Source organism: Hemitrygon akajei, chromosome 8 (assembly GCF_048418815.1).
Source record: "Hemitrygon akajei chromosome 8, sHemAka1.3, whole genome shotgun sequence".
In the NCBI taxonomy this organism is placed as follows: domain Eukaryota; kingdom Metazoa; phylum Chordata; class Chondrichthyes; order Myliobatiformes; family Dasyatidae; genus Hemitrygon; species Hemitrygon akajei.
In genome coordinates this window covers 96767649-96785728 of record NC_133131.1, presented here as the reverse complement: position 1 = coordinate 96785728, position 18080 = coordinate 96767649, and the positions used below count along the sequence as shown (strand labels likewise).

The 18080-nt window shown below is 41.6% G+C and overlaps 1 protein-coding gene across 5 annotated transcripts in view; it reads right to left on the bottom strand.

The window, feature by feature from the left end:
* calcr (calcitonin receptor) overlaps positions 1 to 18080 on the bottom strand; it is a 249152-nt gene that overhangs the window by 121767 nt on the left and 109305 nt on the right. For all 5 annotated transcript variants that reach the window (XM_073054231.1, XM_073054227.1, XM_073054230.1 and 2 more), the window contains one exon: positions 13549 to 13635. In XM_073054231.1, the coding sequence (XP_072910332.1) occupies positions 13549 to 13635 (87 nt within the window). The remainder of the gene's footprint in view (positions 1 to 13548; positions 13636 to 18080) is intronic.

The following is an 18080-nucleotide window of genomic DNA, read 5'->3' as shown; positions in this document are numbered from 1 at the left end:
TCCTATTGTCAAGGACATCCCAACTTACTTCTGCATCAGTCAGGAAGCACAAAAGCCTGAGGTCCCACACCATCAGGTTCAAGAACAGATACTTTTCTACAATCATCAGTTCTTGAACAGACCTGTGCAACCTTAATCCTATGGAAAAAGGTACAGTCGACGTTTTGGGCTGAGACACTTCAGCAGGACCCCTGGACCCTACCTATTTCCCTCTCTAACCTTACCTCCTTACTTGCCCATCACCTCCATCTGGTGCTCCTTCCCCTTTTCTTCCATGGTCTTCAGTTCTCTCCTATCAGGTTCCCCCTTCACAGTCCTTTATCTCTTTCATCAATTGACTTCTCAGCTCTTTACTTCATCTCTCCCCCTCTCCTGATATCACCTGTCACCTACTACCCTCTACTTCTTCCAGCTGAAAGGTCTCGGCCCAAAACATCAACTGTACTCTTTTCCATAGATGTTGCTTGGCCTGCTGAGTTTCTCCAGCACGTTGAGTGTGTTGCTTGTATTTCCAGCATCTGTAGATTTTCCCTTGTTTGCAACCCTAATCCTACCTCAAGAGTGGAACATTATGTACCTCTTGCCCTACCACACTACCATGGCTTTCTTTTCAGATAGGTTTTTCTCTGCACTAATGCTTTGTTTGGCACAGGCTTCAGTTTGTTCACCACCAGTATAATTTATGTGTTATTATATTCTGTTGTTGTCTGAACCCCTATGCCTGTGATTGAAGATAGATTAAAGATTAGCTTGATGATTCCCATGTACATCGAAACATACAGTGACATGTGCCATTTGCATCAACAACCAACACAGTCCACGGTATCCTGGGGGCAGCCCACGAATGTTGCCATGTTTCCGCAGTCAATGTAGGATACCTACAACTTACAAACCGTAAACCATACAACTTTTTGGCGTATAGGTAGAAAATGGACCCTCCATGAGGTCACGGGGAGAACATATAAACTCCTTACAGACAGCAGCAGGAATTGAACACCAATCTTTCTTACAGCTGACAGTATTACACTAACCACTATACTATCATGCCACCCACACAAGTAAAGTTTCACCTCACTATACCTCACTGTATTTGTGCATATGACGATAAACTCGACTTGACCTGATGTCACTTCCTGGAATAGAGTCCTGAGCAGTAGTTCTACAAATAAGCATGTATGACAAAATATTCATGTTATCCTGGTAGCAGAAAGTAGAGCTTAGTTTATACCTTAGAACTTAGCTTAGCTCACTATATATCAGTGAGGCCTGACTTAGATTGGGAGACTGCTTCGTCAAGCACCTACCGTCCATCTCAAAAGTGGGATCTCCCAGTGGCCATCTATTTCAATTCTACTTCCCGTTCCCAATCTGACATATCAGTCCATACTGCTGCAATGAGGCCACACTCTGGTTGGAGGAGCAACACTTTATATTCCAACCTGATGGCATGAACATCGATTTCCCAAACTCCCAGTAATTGTACCTCCCACCCCCTTCACCATCCCCCACTCCCATTTTCCTCTCTCACCATACTTCCTTACCTGCCCATCACCTCCTTCTGGTGCCCCTCCTTCCCTTTCTCCCATGGCATTCTGTCCTCTCCCATTCGATTCCCCCTTCTCCATCCCTTTATCTCTTTTACCAATTGACTTCCCAGTTCTTTACTTCACCTCTCCTCCTCTCCCAGTTTCACCTATCACCTACGACCTTTTACTTCTTCCTCCCCTCCACCAACTTCTTACTCTGACTTTTTGTCTCTATTCTCCATTGCTGATGAAGGGCCTCATTTTGTAATTAATCGCATACCCATTTCTTATGGATGCTAATACCAAAATTTGATTGTAACGAAAATGGCATTGTTCCATCCATAATTTCTGAATGCTCATTTTGAACTGTAACTTTTACATTAAAGAATTTTTAAGGAACACTCCATTCCAAAAGTGGTTTCCTCTTTTATGCTTATTGGAACCTCACCCATAACACTTGGTCATTGCATAAAGTACAACAAAAATGAAAAGAAAGTGAAAATTGTTGTTTACTGATGTTTATAGATCATCTTCTGTTAAAGGCAAATGGCATGTCATTGTTCTATATATAATACTTGGCACCCTAGTTTATGCTTTTTTAACTGGAATTTAAAAGCAGATATAAAGATGTCTGTGGTCCCAGTGAAAGAAAATTTTCATAGAAGTTTTAAAAAGACACAAAGATTTGCACATTTCTAATTTTGGATAAATAATCTCTGATGATTATCCAGATGCCTAAGTAATGTACAGGGCAAAAGGGGGAATTCTTTGATTATATTACAGACAACTTTCTCATTCAGCATAATTCTGTTCTATTGCAGAATAGGGCATTACTGTAAATGTTCCGAAGAAAGAGATGGATTAAAGAGAGTAAACATCTCTAGGTGGGTTTATATAAACAATGGGAAGGGATAAAGAGCAATCTAAAGTAAAATTATTTATTGTAAGTGGACCAATGTGTTGAAAATACGCATTGCTAAAATTAAAAACTGACTGTCAAAACTGAATCTAAGCAACAGATGTTGTTTTAAGAGATTGAGTATCTCTCACTGGGAGAACTAAAGCCAGAACTTTCTGGACAATGATCAAGAGATGGAGAGCAAGATGAAATAGAAGAAAGAAAATATTATAGGTAGTGAATTGATAGTACAATCGAGAAGCTGGCTGAATATAGAATGATCAGCATAAAAATATACAAGGGGTGATTGATAAGTTTGTGGCATAAGGTAGAAGGTGTCAAATTTAGAAAACCTAGCACAATTATTTTTCAACATAGTCCCTTCCTACATGTACACACTTAGTCCAGTGGTCGTGGAGCATACAGATCCCTTCTTTGTAGAAGTGGTCCACAGCAGGGGTAATTGATAAGTTAGTGACCTAACGTAGAAGGAGATGGGTTATACGACTCTCGTTACATGCATGCACAGTTCAACTCTTTGAATGAAAATACAGGAAGTTTGAAGTTAATAACTCATCTCTTTCTACCTTAGGCCACAAACTTATCAATTACCCCATGTTGTGGACCACTTCTGGAGGTCCAAGATGCCGACTTCTACAAAGAATGGATCCGTATGCTCCATAACCACTGAACTAAGTGTGTAAATGTCAGAAAAATAAATGTGCTAGGTTTTCTAACATTTACTCCTTCTACCTTAGGCCACGAACTTATCAATCACCCCTTGTAAAAGTGGGACAAAGAAGGAGTATTAAAGTTGTTCTGACAACCAACATAACAGCTTTACGTTTCATCTGATTTTGCCGATGAAGAACATGCTGCCAAAGTCTAAGTAATTAGGATACAGGGACAGGATGAAAGTTGAAAGAGTAGAGCTATTATGTCTAAGCGTAATTATAGATATTATCATATCAGGATATCATTCCATCCTAGTCTAATGAGAGACACTGGATCTAATCTCCAGAAAGATACAGGATTAATATCAAAGGACAGGAAAATTATAAAAATTACATTCCATCACTCCTCCCCCACCCACTCATCCACCTTCCTCTTCGCCTAGTTTCACCTATCAACTGTCAGCTTAAACTCTTTCCCCTTTCCCATCTTCTCATTCTGGTTCCTTTCCCCTTCCTTTCCAGTCCTGATAAAGAGTCTTGGGCTCTATGACTGAAAGCTTGAACTCCCCATTCTAACATTGGCTCACGCCCACAATGGCCACTGCACTTAAACCTAACTTATTTTTATTGGCCCTTGACAAGTGCATAATTATGTACAATCCAACATCTCCTTGGGAACTATGGTGCCAAGAATGTCCCAACTGCCCCTGTTCACTTCTTTTGGCAGTGACTAGTGGGGTACCACAAGGCTCAGTGCTGGGACCCCAGTTGTTTACAATATATACTAATGATTTAGATGAGGGAATTAAATGCAGCATCTCCAAGTTTGCGGATGACACGAAGCTGGGCGGCGGTGTTAGCTGTGAGGAGGATGCAAAGAGGATGCAGGGTGACTTGGATAGGTTAGGTGAGTGGGCAAATTCATGGCAGATGCAATTTATTGTGGATAAATGTGAGGTTATCCACTTTGGTTGCAAGAACAGGAAAACAGATTATTATCTGAACGGTGGCCGGTTAGGAAAAGGGGAGGTGCAACGAGACCTGGGTGTCATTGTACACCAGTCATTGAAGGTGGGCATGCAGGTACAGCAGGCGGTGAAAAAGGCAAATGGTATGTTGGCATTCATAGCAAAAGGATTTGAGTACAGGAGCAGAGAGGTTCTACTGCAGTTGTACAAGGCCTTGGTGAGACCGCACTTAGAGTATTGTGTGCAGTTTTGGTCCCCTAATCTGAGGAAAGACATTCTTGCCATAGAGGGAGTACAGAGAAGGTTCACCAGATTGATTCCTGGGATGGTAGGAATTTCATATGAAGGAAGACTGGATCGATTAGGCTTATACTCACTGGAATTTAGAAGACTGAGGAGGGATCTTATTGAAACGTATAAAATTCTAAAGGGATTGGACAGGCTAGATGCAGGAAGATTGTTTCCAATGTTGGGGAAGTCCAGAACGAGGGGTCACAGTTTAAGGATAAAGGGGAAGCCTTTTAGGACAGAGATGAGGAAAAACTTCTTCACACAGAGAGTGGTGAATCTGTGGAATTCTCTGCCACAGGAAACAGTTGAGGCCAGTTCATTGGCTATATTTAAGAGGGAGTTATATATGGCCCTTGTGGCTAAAGGGATCAGGGGGTATCGAGAGAAAGCAGGTACAGGGTTCTGAGTTGGATGATCAGCCATGATTATACTGAATGGCGGTGCAGGCTCAAAGGGCCGAATGGCCTACTCCTGCACCTATTTTCTATGTTTCTATGTTTCCTCTCACTACACAATCCAAAATCTCCCTGGAACTGTGGTGCACAGATCTGTAGTTTTGTCATTCTGGTTTGAAGACAGTAGTACTGGTGGATAAAGAGATATCATAATTGGATGCATGAGGCAGGAGAAAGAACATCTATAACCACTGTTCCAATTTCATCTGGAGCATTGTGACCTCTTGGATACCATGCTTTAGGAAGGATATAAAACAAGAGAGAGGGTGCAAAGAGATTTACTGAAGTATAGATGGCTTCAGTTTTGTGGATTTCCTGAAGAAACTAGGAAATTGAGAGGTGATTTGATCATGGGCTGGTATGGGAATACCAATTTCCTTGAATGGAAAAACAAACTACTAAAAGAAGTGGATACAGCCCAGTCCATCACAAATAAATCCCACCCACCATGAGCACATTTACAAGGAGCTCTGTCACAGGGAAGCAGTGTCGATCATCAATGACCCCACTAACCAGACCATGCTCTCTTCTCACTGCTGCAGAACGGAGGTACAGGAGCCTCAAATCCCACACCACCACATCCATGAACAGTTATTACCCATCAGCCATTATCAGGCTCTTGAACCAGAGAAGATAACTTCACTTAGCTCAACACTGAACTGATTCCACGACCTATGGACTCACTTTTAAGGAATCTACAAGTCGTGTTCTTGATTGTTATTGATCATTTATTTTTGTTAATTTGTTTTCTTCTTTTCTTTTTGTATTTGCACAGTTTTGTTCTTGTCTTTTGCACATTGGCTGCGGTGTATGGGTTTTCATTGATTCTGTTCTGTTTCCTTCTATTTACTATGAATGCCCACAAGTGAACGAATCTCAGGGAAGTATATGGTGACATATACAGTATGTAGCTTCATAATAAATTTACTTTGAACTTTGAACTGTTTCAGTCTGAAAGAAAAGAGCTAAACAAAGCAAGAAAAGAGAAACTGCTTCCAGTGGAAGAGGGGTCAAGAACTGGAAGTCTCAGATTGAAAGTGATTGACAAAACAAGCAAAACTGATTTGAGGAAAAGCTTTTCCAAACAGTAAGCACCAATGATCTGGCAAACACTGCTGAGTAAAGGGAATTAGGAAATATATATGTAGGCCTAGGTGGAAAATACAATGGAACGGGAATGGTTGGATTGGTTTTGTAGAGAGAAGAAGAAGAAGAAGAATAGCCCTTATCTTGGCAGTGGAGTTATCAGGGCATCATCATGATGGTGTTTCCATAGCAATTTATTCTTGATTTTACGAGGTTGAGTTGCTAGCTCAACACTCAACCTGACTTGGATTTGAACTTGGGAACCTTTGCTCTGGAGTCCAGCGCTGATATTATTGCACCACCAGCGGGACTTTTGTAGAGAGTGACTGTTGTTAAATAACCCCTATCTGTGCTGTAACATTTCTATCACTTCATATAAAAAGTTAATGGAGAAAAAGTGGTGCAGGGATGTGAAGAACGAGCAGGCAAGTAAGGCTAACTAAGTAACTCTTTGAAAGCAAAGGCTTACTTATCCAAATGTTGTCTTCTACTATATGAAGTCATGCCAAGTGCAGATTTCTGAAATTTGAACAATATATTGCCTGTCCTAAATAAAAATTGTAACAAGGTTCTGCTGCCAGATGTTATTACACAAAAGGACTTTCATAATTCAAGCTGAAAGCTTATGAAAATGCAAATATAGACATTATCAACAGTTGCAAGTGCAATGTGCCTTGATGTTGTTGAGACATCACGATCCTCTTTCTCTCTCTCTTTTTGATAGTGAGTGAGAGTCTGTCGGTCCTCGAGCTGGAAGACTTGGAGATGTGATGCAGAAGATGGTAACATCAGAACAGTGAGCTGCTGGTCTCCTGCCCTTGTGGTTGCAGGAGCAATCTCTCTCTACCTCGCTAGTGAGAGAGAGCCTGTCTGAGATACCAAAGTGTTGGGATGGACTCTAGTTCAAGGTCTCTGCTACTGCTTGTATGGTGGGGGAGGGTGGCAGGTTGTTGTTGCTTTTGCTGCTGTTCATAGGTGGGTGGGGGAGGGGGCTTTGGGGTTCTGATATTTCTATCATTCATTCTGGATGTCTGCGAAGAATAAGGATTTCAGGTTATGTACTGCACATACATTCTTCAATATTAAATTCAACCATTGAACTAGTGATGTGAAAGAAACATCATTCACTTTTAAATGATGCAAACCTAGAAAGTAGGAAACAGGCGCTACAAATAACAACTGGAGTCAGTCACATGTGACAATAGGAATTCTTGATTATTGTTGACATTGCAATAAAATATTAACCCAAGTCTCAATTTCCTGTTCTCAATTTGTTGATTAACTGGTAATTATCTCATCTGCATTTTGTATGATTGTTATGGATGGCTACCAGTCTAATTATTTGAAGCACAGAACTAAACAGCTCACTTTAGTTGACAGCAAATGAAATCTGACACTGCAAGTCAGTGTGGCTGCAGTTTTGGTAAAAAAAAATACTGTATATGTCACATCTTTCCATTGCTTGGTGAGTTGACAGGCAATTTGGCTATCTGTGCCTTTCACAATATCCATGTACCACTGAACACTTCCCTCATTGCCACTGAGGCACTGGTAGTCCTTCCTTCACCATCAAGTAGCGTCCCCAATTCTTGAAATGCTGGTCTTTGACAACTGAATGCTTCATGCCCTAACTATTAATTCCTTATGTCTTAACACCCTGATATTCAGCCCTGTGTCCCTCAGTGACCTGATCCTCAATGATATTATGCTACATGCCTTGACCCTTCCAGTATAGCGTTTTATACCCTGACTCCAGAGGTTGACCCTCAGTATCCTGACCGTGATAGTATAACAATGTCATGATGCCAAAGCAACCATCCTCAATGATTTGATCTCAGTGGCATAACAACACAACACTGCACAATGGTGCCACTGCTACCTCAAAACGCCAATGACTCAGGTTCAATCCTGATCACCACCACCTTTCCTCACCATCCGCAGCCTGTGTGGGTTTCCTCTGGCTGCTCTAGTTCCCTCCCACATGTCAAAGACAGTTGTTTTGACAGTGTAATTGGTCACTAGAGATTGTCCTAGAGCGTGAGTGAGTGGTTGCATCTGGAGTGAGTTTAAGTGGCTATGGAGAGAATAAAATGGGATTATAGTGTCTGAGTGTTTGATGGTTGATGAGCCAAAAGGCCTGATTCTATGACCATCTTCCCCCTCTCCCTTCCCTGCAGGGTCAGACCTGATCACCACAACTGTCTCTCTCCCTTCCCTTCATCCAACACCTCACCTCTCCAGATGCCATTTCAACCCTCTATACACTTCCCCAAGCTTTTTGTTTTCACTCCATATCTTGAAACGCAGCAAAATTTAATCAGCTGGTATTCATGATCAAGTCCTTAGAGTGATTACCTGATACCTGACAGCTATTCCATTGATACAACTCCCTTTCCCTCAGAAACAGATGTTGCACTCAGTGACCATCCATTTGAATTTCATTTCCTTTCCCACTGCCTCCACTACTGTCACAATACGGCCAAATTCAGGCTGGGTGGGGTGGGGGGGGGGGGGGGGTTGCAATACTTCAAGTTCTTTCTTGGTAGTCTCCATCTACCCATTTGTTTTTCGTCATTCTCCTGGCTCTCTCACCCCTTCTCTTCCCTTCCACTGCCCATCGTCTCCCTCTGGTTACCCTCCTCTATCCATTTATTCCACGATAAACTATCCTCTTCTATCAGATGCTTTCTTCTTCAACACCTTACCACTTCCACCTATCACCTCTTGGTTTCTTATTCCATCCCCTCCCCCACCTTCCCCTTACTTGGCCTCACCTATCACCTGCCAGCTTGTACTCCGCCCTGCCCCCCACACACTCTTATTCTGGCTTCTGCCTCCTTTCTTTCTAATCCCAATGAAAGAGCTCAGCACGGAATGTCCTCTGCAAATTTCCCTCCATAGATACTGCCTAGCTCACCAAGTTCCACCATCATTCTTTGTGTGAGCTTAGAACTTTTTTTCAGGAGAAGTAGAATTGTCATGGCACACCAAACACAGCTCCCCTTTTCCTTTCACTCCCCTTTCACCAACGTTCCCCTTTTCCTTTCACTCCCCCTTTCACCAACGTTCCCCTTTTCCTTTCACTCCCCTTTCACCAACGTTCCCCTTTTCCTTTCACTCCCCCTTTCACCAACGTTCCCCTTTTCCTTTCACTCCCCCTTTCACCAACGTTCCCCTTTTCCTTTCACTCCCCTTTCACCAATGTTCCCCTTTTCCTTTCACTCCCCCTTTCACCAACGTTCCCCTTTTCCTTTCACTCCCCTTTCACCAACGTTTCCCTTTTCCTTTCACTCCCCCTTTCACCAACGTTCCCCTTTTCCTTTCACTCCCCCTTTCACCAACGTTCCCCTTTTCCTTTCACTCCCCCTTTCACCAACATTCCCCTTTTCCTTTCACTCCCTCTTTTCACCAACGTTCCCCTTTTCCTTTCACTCCCCCTTTTCACCAACGTTCCCCTTTTCCTTTCACTCCCCCTTTTCACCAACGTTCCCCTTTTCCTTTCACTCCCCTTTCACCAACGTTCCCCTTTTCCTTTCACTCCCCCTTTCACCAACGTTCCCCTTTTCCTTTCACTCCCTCTTTCACCAATGTTCTCCTTTTCCTTACTAACTGAAACTGTTAGCGTGGTGAGGAGTTCCACTTGCCATTATCTTTATCTTTATCTTTATCTTATCTTACTAGCTGATGAGCACACTAGCTTTGTGCAGCGCTGGCTTTCTGAAATTTATTTAATATTATCTTAATACAAATGCTTGAGAAGTAGATATTGCAAATAATATTTATCTGAATTTACACAATATTGAAAATACTTGCTTTTATATTTGATATTTATTCCAGGGGAAGCATTTATACATTTCATGTTCTTTTTCTTCATTTCATACCAGCATCCTGAGGTTTGTTGGTGAGAGGGAGGAGAATTACTTGCTTAATCAAAGCAGCCTATATGTTTGGTATTTTATTTTCTTCTCTAAAGGGGAATGTTTATCATGTGTGCTATTGTGGTACAAGTAGATACACAGTGTAAACACACACGGTTCTTTTTAAAACACAGCTTATTATTCCTTATTGGTGTAAACTCAGACCTCACTGGAGAGATAGTATGATCAAAAGAGTTAGCAATTTTCCAGCAAAAAGTTAATACCACCAACTTGAGGCATCTATGAATTAATCAGTTTGGAACCTAACCAAGTTTATTTTTTTTAATGGTTTTTCTTCAACCTTCTGATTTTAGATGCATTTGTGCTATCAACTTAATCAGCGTCATCAACAAATGTTCAGTTATCTCTTAGCCTAATCCATAACTGGTAAAACCCATCCACAAAGCCCAACATGTTTGAAAGTCAACTATGATTGTAACCTGACACTTCCCTTATGAGTGAGGGTACTGAAAACTATTGCAATTTTTAACAAGTTATCAATAATAATTATATTGACTTAATTCATGAGGCTAAATATTTGTTGATTTTGAAGCCTGTCTGACTTGTCTAAGGTTAAACTATGAATATTCAACATAATCCTGATCAGGTCCCAAAGTGCCGCTCAGGATGACCTGTAAGGGAGAGGAGCTGAAGCAGACTTCAATTGGCAGTGACCAAGTGGACCAGGAGCAGAGATGGACAGAGCGCAGGAACAACTAAAAGCAGGCCCAGTAATGTAAAGAGGTACAGGTGAAACAAGTCCTGAAGAAGGATCTCAGCCCAAAACATCGACTGTTTACTCTTTACTGTAGATGCTACCTGGCCTGCTGAGTTCCTCCAGCATCTTGTGTGTGTTCCTCAAGTCACTGGATGAGGCAGGCTGAAGTATGAACAGGCTGAGAAGGTGGAGCTAAATGAAAGTGATTCACATAGGGCAGAGAGGTGGAAGACAGCAAAGAAATATGTAGCTGGTAAGACAACTAAGAGTGTATCTGGCAAACTGGGTGCGGACCAGTTCAAGCTGACCTAAAGAGGGGAAGTAGAGTTTGTGTGACGCTGATTTGAAAGGACCGAGTAGACTGTAGGCTGAACTATGAGCAGGAGTAGACAGTGGGAAGGGGCAATTAACCAAAGAATAATGGAACATAGGACAGGCCCTTCGATCCACGATATTGTGCCAAACTAATTCATCTAGTAGTTAAATGTCTATGAAACTAATCCCTTCTCCCAACACAAGACCATATCCCTTTACAGTCTGCATATTCATGTGTCTATCAAAGAGCTTCTTCAATCCCTTAGTTATATTTGCCTCCACTATCACCCCTGGCAGAGCAATCCAGGCACTCTCTACTCTGTATGCAAAATCAAAACTTGCCCTGCACTTCTCCTTTTCACTTACTTCTGTATAAGGAAGGAGTTAAGTTTGATTCCTCCTTAGTATACTATATGCTAAAATGTGTAACACCAAACGGAAGCTTGTGAGACAAAATTGTGTTAGTCTGGGATGTGAGAATGTTTTGAAAAAAATAGAAGGAAACCAGTCCACAGCCATGATTTGAGAACTACCGTAGATTCCGGACTACAGAGCGCACCTGATTAAAAGCCACAGGCTCTAATTTTAGAAAGAAAATCAATTTTGTACTTGTACAAGCCGCACCGGATTTTAAGCCGCAGGTGTCCCACGTTGTAATATGAGATATTTACACAGAAAGATATTACACGTGAGGATTTTGTAACTTTTAATTAAATCTGTATGGTAACATAAACAAATACATATTGCAAATGCTTTTTTTCGAACCGTGCCTGTAACACGGCTACTTTTAAATATACATACGTATCGGTAACACACAAATTATGTTGCGTATACTTTTTTACTGAACAGTGCACGAACAACATTCCAATATCTCCTAACGACTGGTAAAAAAAATACTGCAGCCTACCAGGAAAAGTTATTGATCGCCTTTAACTTAAAAGCTGCATCATATGTTTGCAGCGTTCTCGCGCGGGTCTAATGCGCTCGCCCCCCCCTTTCCGTTTATCGCAAACCGGTATTTTCCCCACAAGACGTGGCGAAACCGGATGTGACGTCATAGCATCCCGGAATGTAGTACAGAAAACAAATATACTTAAAACACTTCTAACTTTAACTAGAAAATACTAACAAATGAATTACTAAGCGAAAATATTATAAACTAAATAACTGCCATAAAGGCAGCACAATGCTTTTCTTCGAGTGTTTTCCATGTTGATGAGGGTGAGTACAAATGACTGATTTACAATAATTTAATTGTGAAAGTGCGCTTGATTTATCGTACAATTTCATTGGACCTCTGTGAACTACTCATCAATTTTATTGGTCTACTGTTACGAGGCAAAATGTTTTTGGCGGCATGAAAAAAAACCATGCATTAGCCGCACCGTAGTAAAGGCAGCAGTGTTCAAAGCTGTTCAAAGCGTGGGAAAAAAGTAGCGGCTTATAATCCGGAATCTACGGTAGTCTATAGTGTGTACCTGTGTATAGACTGCAGATGTGCATCTTGAGGTTAGAAACTGATAAAGGATGTTTTCTTCATTACAGACATGTCAACTCCATTTCTAAGTTATGTGTCCAGGCCAAAGCTCACAGGAGATTAGAAGATACAGTCTGGTACCATTAGGGGCTGGGACTAAAGGAAAAGTACTGGGGTAAAATTTACGTTAGGTTTTTGAAGGGATCTTGAAGGGGCAATTTATTTGTGCAAATGAGGATCTTTTCTTAGGCTGTGTGGCAACTAGTGCTAAGAGTTGGAGATAGAGACAAGGATGGAAGAGAGAGAGAGAGAGAGATTAGAGATATACTATATAATTAAATAAAACAAGAAAAAAGCTGTTGCGTACCTGCAGTTCACTCCAACAGTACATTGTGTAGAGTGGCTGGGTGATTGCTTATTTTGTCTCTTTTACTACTTTATTAATCATTTTCTTCCTTACTACGTTTATTCTTTATATAACTATAATAAAATGATTTCTTATAATATTTAACACATGTACAGTGCCTCATTTATGGATACCTTTTGCTGCTGAATCAGAAAAGAACAAAGCACAAATTTTAAAAATATTTTTGCTACACCCTTAAGTGCATGCCCTTCAGTGTTGGATATTTTGATCCTGGGAGAAAGATACTGGCTGTTTACTCCAGGTGGTTCATAAACTTAAATTTCTATCTGGCCTCCCCTCGGTTTCCACCACTCCAGAGAAAACACCCTAAGTCTGTCCAACCTCTCCTTACAGCACATCTAGGCTGCATCCTGCTAAACCTTGCTGCCAGCTCTCCAGAGTCTCCACATCCTTCCCCTAATGGGGTAACCAGAATTCAATGCAATACTGTACTTCATTTATGGACTACCCAAGGTTTTATAATTCTGCACCATAACTTCCTGACTCTCCAACTTAGAGTCAGGAAGTTATGTTGCAGAATTATAAGGCAAGTGTGCAAAATGCCTTCTTAATCACTCACAGAATGTATGCAGTCACTTCCAGGGAGTTGTGAACTTGGACTCCATGATCCCTTTGTACATCAATAGAATTTGTAGCAGTAATCATTCCCTGGGTGAAGCAGAAGAGCATTGGGTGTTGGGAAGTAAAGTACAAAGTATGAAGAAGGTGCAGACTTGCCAGGGTGAAGCAGAAGTTATGAGAATAAACAGGATGAGTACAGAAAGGAGTAAAGCTAGCTTGGCATTGTTTTACTTACCGAAGTAAGTGCCACTGTTAACATGAAGGTATGTATGAGAAGTCTTGCCATGGTTGCTTCTGTAGGACTGGTACAAACTAGCGTTTTCTGAAAATACAATTAAAAATAAAGAAGTATGTATTACTAACTTACATAACATTATATAAAATGCACAGGACAGAGAAAGTGCACATGCTTGAGTTCATGCCCCACACACATCGTCTCTTATTTTGCAACATCTTTAGTATTCTCCAACTTCCTAATTTGCTTGTCAATCTCTTCTCCCTGAGTGCAACCATGCCACTTGCATCAAAGGTTCCTCATAATTGTGAGTTCCATGTTCTAACCAGAAAGGACATTTATCCTGATTCTGTACTGATTTGTTAATGATTATCATGTATTTTGAAGTCTAGTTTTGGTTCTTCCCATCTAGAAACATATTCTTTGCATCTACTTTATCAAGCCCTCTTTCTAAGAGGTTCTATCAGGTTTAAGACTTCACTCTGTGTAACGGTGCCCTGCCTGCTAATTCGAGTAACTTATTAGTAGATGAAAAGCAGAAAACTGCAGGTGCTCATAATCTGAAATGACTGCCTCAAAATATAGGAAAGGAGAGTTAAGTTCAAAGTTCAAAGTAAAGTTTATCATCGGAGTACATACATGTCACCACGTACAACCCTGAGATTCATTTTCTGCGGGCGTACTTAGCAAATCTATAGAACAGTAACTGTAAACCAGATCTGTAAACCGTAAACAAACTGTGTAAATACAGATAATAAACAAATAGCAATAAATAACGAGCATGAAATAACAAGATAAAAGAGTCCTTAAATGAGTGTAGTTGTCCCCTTTTGTTGATGGTTGAGGCGCAGTAACTGTTCTTGACTCTAGTGCTGCAAGTCCTGAGGAATCGGTATGTTATGGCAGCAGAGAGAAAAGAGCATGGGCTGAGTGGTGAGAATCTTTGATGATGCACGCTGCTTTTGTTTTACAGCAACATTTCATGTAGACATGCTCAATGGTTGGCAGCGTTCTACCCGTGACGTACTGCGCTGAATCCACTACCTTTTGTAGGATTAATGCACAGGCTGTGTGACGGATATTCACTGTCCAGGGTCCAGGCGGACTATTTTTGCTGAGCTCAACTTTTTAACACAGCAGCTGACACTTCCAGGGATCAAAGCACTGTTTCTGAGTAAGTTAAACTCCCAACCAATACTCCTTGCTCAGGTTCTTATCATAACCAAGAACTACTCTTCCGTTCTAATATATATTGGATTCTGAAGTTAAAAGGGAAGTAATTTAACCTTTGAAGTGTAGGTAGCTCTAGTATAACATGATTATCTATATTGGATAGGGCTTAAGATCGTCATTTAATTTCAGAACTGCATGGGCAGCAAACCCAACATCATCACAACTGATTTTAATGTTTCATTTCACCTGAGAAACATTGTTTCTCTCAACAGATGCTGTCTGTACTGATTACCATTGCTTTCATATAATATGTTGTTATTTATTTTTCTGCATTTTCCTTTTGACTCTGTTTCCTCTCTGTGGAATGAATTCCAAAGCTGTGAATATTCTGCAAAATGATCTGGCAAAGTTTCTCAGCAACTTTAACAGAACTGGCCTGTTTTTATATTTTATCATTTTAAAAGTGAAATTTAGTGCTTTGTCTAAACACAATTATTTTTTAAAGTTACCTATACACCAATTGCTCTAGGTCTGTTTGCTTTTCTAGCTATTTATTCTTCGGCTTTCAAAATGAGGAAAATTTCTAGAGCAAAGCTGACCTTCTAGAGCAAGGGAGATGAGTTGTACCTGAATGGGCAGGGCCAATATCCTGGTGGGGAAATTTGCTGGAGCTAGTATGGAGGGTTGAACCTAGTCAGGCACGTTTGGGGGGAGGGTTTAATCTGAAGCTCAAAGTAGTAGTGTCACAGATGAAAGAGTTAAGGCAGTTTTAGAAGTGAAAGCAAGCAAATTCAGAAGCCAAGACAGGCAGGGCAGAATGGGGAGCAAAGAAAATCTGATGGACTAAACTACATTTATTTTAATGAAGGAAATCTGAAATCTGTCATGTAAGGCAGGTAAAATTAATGCATGAATACATAAATGTGGCTGGGATATTATAGCTAGGTTAAAAGCATTAATTTTCCTGATGAACTCCTGATGAAGGGTTTCGGCCCGAAACATCGTCACTACCTCCTCCCATAGATGCTGTCTGGCCTGCTGAGTTCTGCCAGCATTTTGTGTTTTTATTAATTTCCCCATTGCTGGGTTTGGAGTGGCAGAATTTGTTTAGGGTGTCCAGGAAATTTTTCTCATGGAGTAAGTTGTTAATCCTACCAGAAAGTGGGAAGTACTCAAACCCATACTGGGAAAAGAGGCCAGACAAAGGACTGGAGACATAAGAGACTGCAGATACTGGAATATGGAGCAGCAAACAATGTGTTGGAGGAACTCAGTGGGTGACGCAGCATCTGTGAGATGAAGGGAATTGTCAACATATCAGGTCAAAACCCTGCACTGAGGTGGTAAGCAATGGGAGGGAAGGAGATTGGCAAAAAGGCTGCTGAAGTGACTGGCAGACCGAGGAGGGTGTAAGATGACAGCAGATAGTGCCAAGCAGAGGAGGTGAGCAAAGGTGGAGCTGGAAGAGCGGGTGAATGACACTTAGAAGCAGACAGAGAAAGAGGAAATAATTTTTAAAAAACAGATGGAGCAAGGGGGGAGGAGGGTATGAAGCTATTGATAGGAGACAGCTGCTGTTGAAAGGTAAACAGGAACACACAGTGCTACTAGTGTTGGATTTGGATAATTAAGGGAGATGAAAACTGGAACCTTGAGGGAAAGGTAAATGATCGCAGATGGAGTGTTAGGGGTGGAGGAAATCTGTATTTGAAGTGAGTCGATGGTGCCAGGACTGGAAAGAAAAGGAAGGTGGGTAAGGAATGATTGGGGGGTGGTAGAAATGGGGACAGAAATACAACTGGAGGATCAGAAAGATAATGGGATGGGATGGGAGTTGCCAAAAATTGGAAAACTCTGCACCAATTCACTTGCAAACCATTCTATTCTTGCCCTCGCTGGTATGTGGCACATGCTGGATTACTACTCTGGAGATCTTGCTTTCCAGCTTTCTGTCTAACTCCCTGTATTCTCTCTTCAGGGCTTCCATGCTTTTCCTATCTATGTCGCTGGTCCCAAGATGTAACATGACTTCCCTCTCCATTTAGAATGCTGAGGACCTGATCTGAGTCATTCCTGACCCTGACATGTAGGAGTCTCTTTCACGTCCACAGAATCTGCTTTCTACTCCTCTAATTATGGAATCTCCAATCACTACTGTACTCCTCTCCTGCCCTCTTCCCTTTGAGCTACAGAGCTTGACTCAGTGTCAGAGACCTGGTCACTGTGGTCTCCCAACATGGCTGTTTCCATTCCCCCTCCCCCCCCCCCCAACTGTATCCAACATGGTATACTTATTATTGAGGAGAAGGGCCATAGGGGTACTCTGCATTGGATGCCAATTCACTTTCCCTCTCCCCACAGTCACCCAGGTACCTTCCTCCTGTGACTTAGGAGTGATTCATCACCACCTTTGATCTGGACTGCTACAGTGATGTCATCATCAAACTTGATTATGGCACTGGAGCTCTGCTTAGCCTCACAGTCATAAGTGTAATGTGAGTAGAGCAGGGGGCTAAGCACACAGCCTTATGGTGCACCTGTGTTGATGGAGATGGCACTACCTCCAGACCCATTCTCAGTGCATTAGCTATGTATGCACAGCAACAAGTTTACTAAAAGCATTATAACTTACTGTACTTAGAACCTCTGCCTATGCTTACCTAAGCCTGTTGAACCAAAGTCTGACCACTCTAACACCAGGCCACTCACACAATGGCTCCTCTGCTCACATCTCCCTTCTTTTTATTGGCCCCGCACAGATTTTAGACTCCTGAAAACAGCTGAAAGCTCTGGAGCTTTTCTTGAACCTCATGCTGCATCACCACTGAACAACATCTTGTACTGATTTCAGTCCACTGAAGTGTCGGTGGGTGAGCACTTTAAAACCAGTGACCATAATTCTATTAGCTTTACAGCAGCTATGGAGAATGACTGAACTGGCCCACTACTTAGAGTGCTAAATTGGGGCAAGAATAATTGGTTTCAGCCAGAAACGTTGATTGTATTTTTTTCTATAGATGCTGCCTGGCCTGCTATGTTCCTCCAGCACCTTGTGTGTGTGTTGCAAGGACAACTTTGACATTTGAAGGAACTTGCCAAAGTTCGTTGAAAGAGTCCAATCACAAACAAAAGAAAATCTGCAGATGCTGGAAATCCAAGCAATGCATACAAAGTGCTGGAGGAACTCAGCAGGTTAGAAAGCATCTGCGGAAAAGAGTAAACAGTCAATGCTTTGGACCGAGACCCTTCATCACACTGGAGAATAAAAAGGTGGGGGGGGGGGGGAGAGCAGAGGAAAAAAATTCAAGGTAGTAGGTGAAAGGTGATAGGTGAAACTAGGAGGGGGAGGGGTGAAGTAA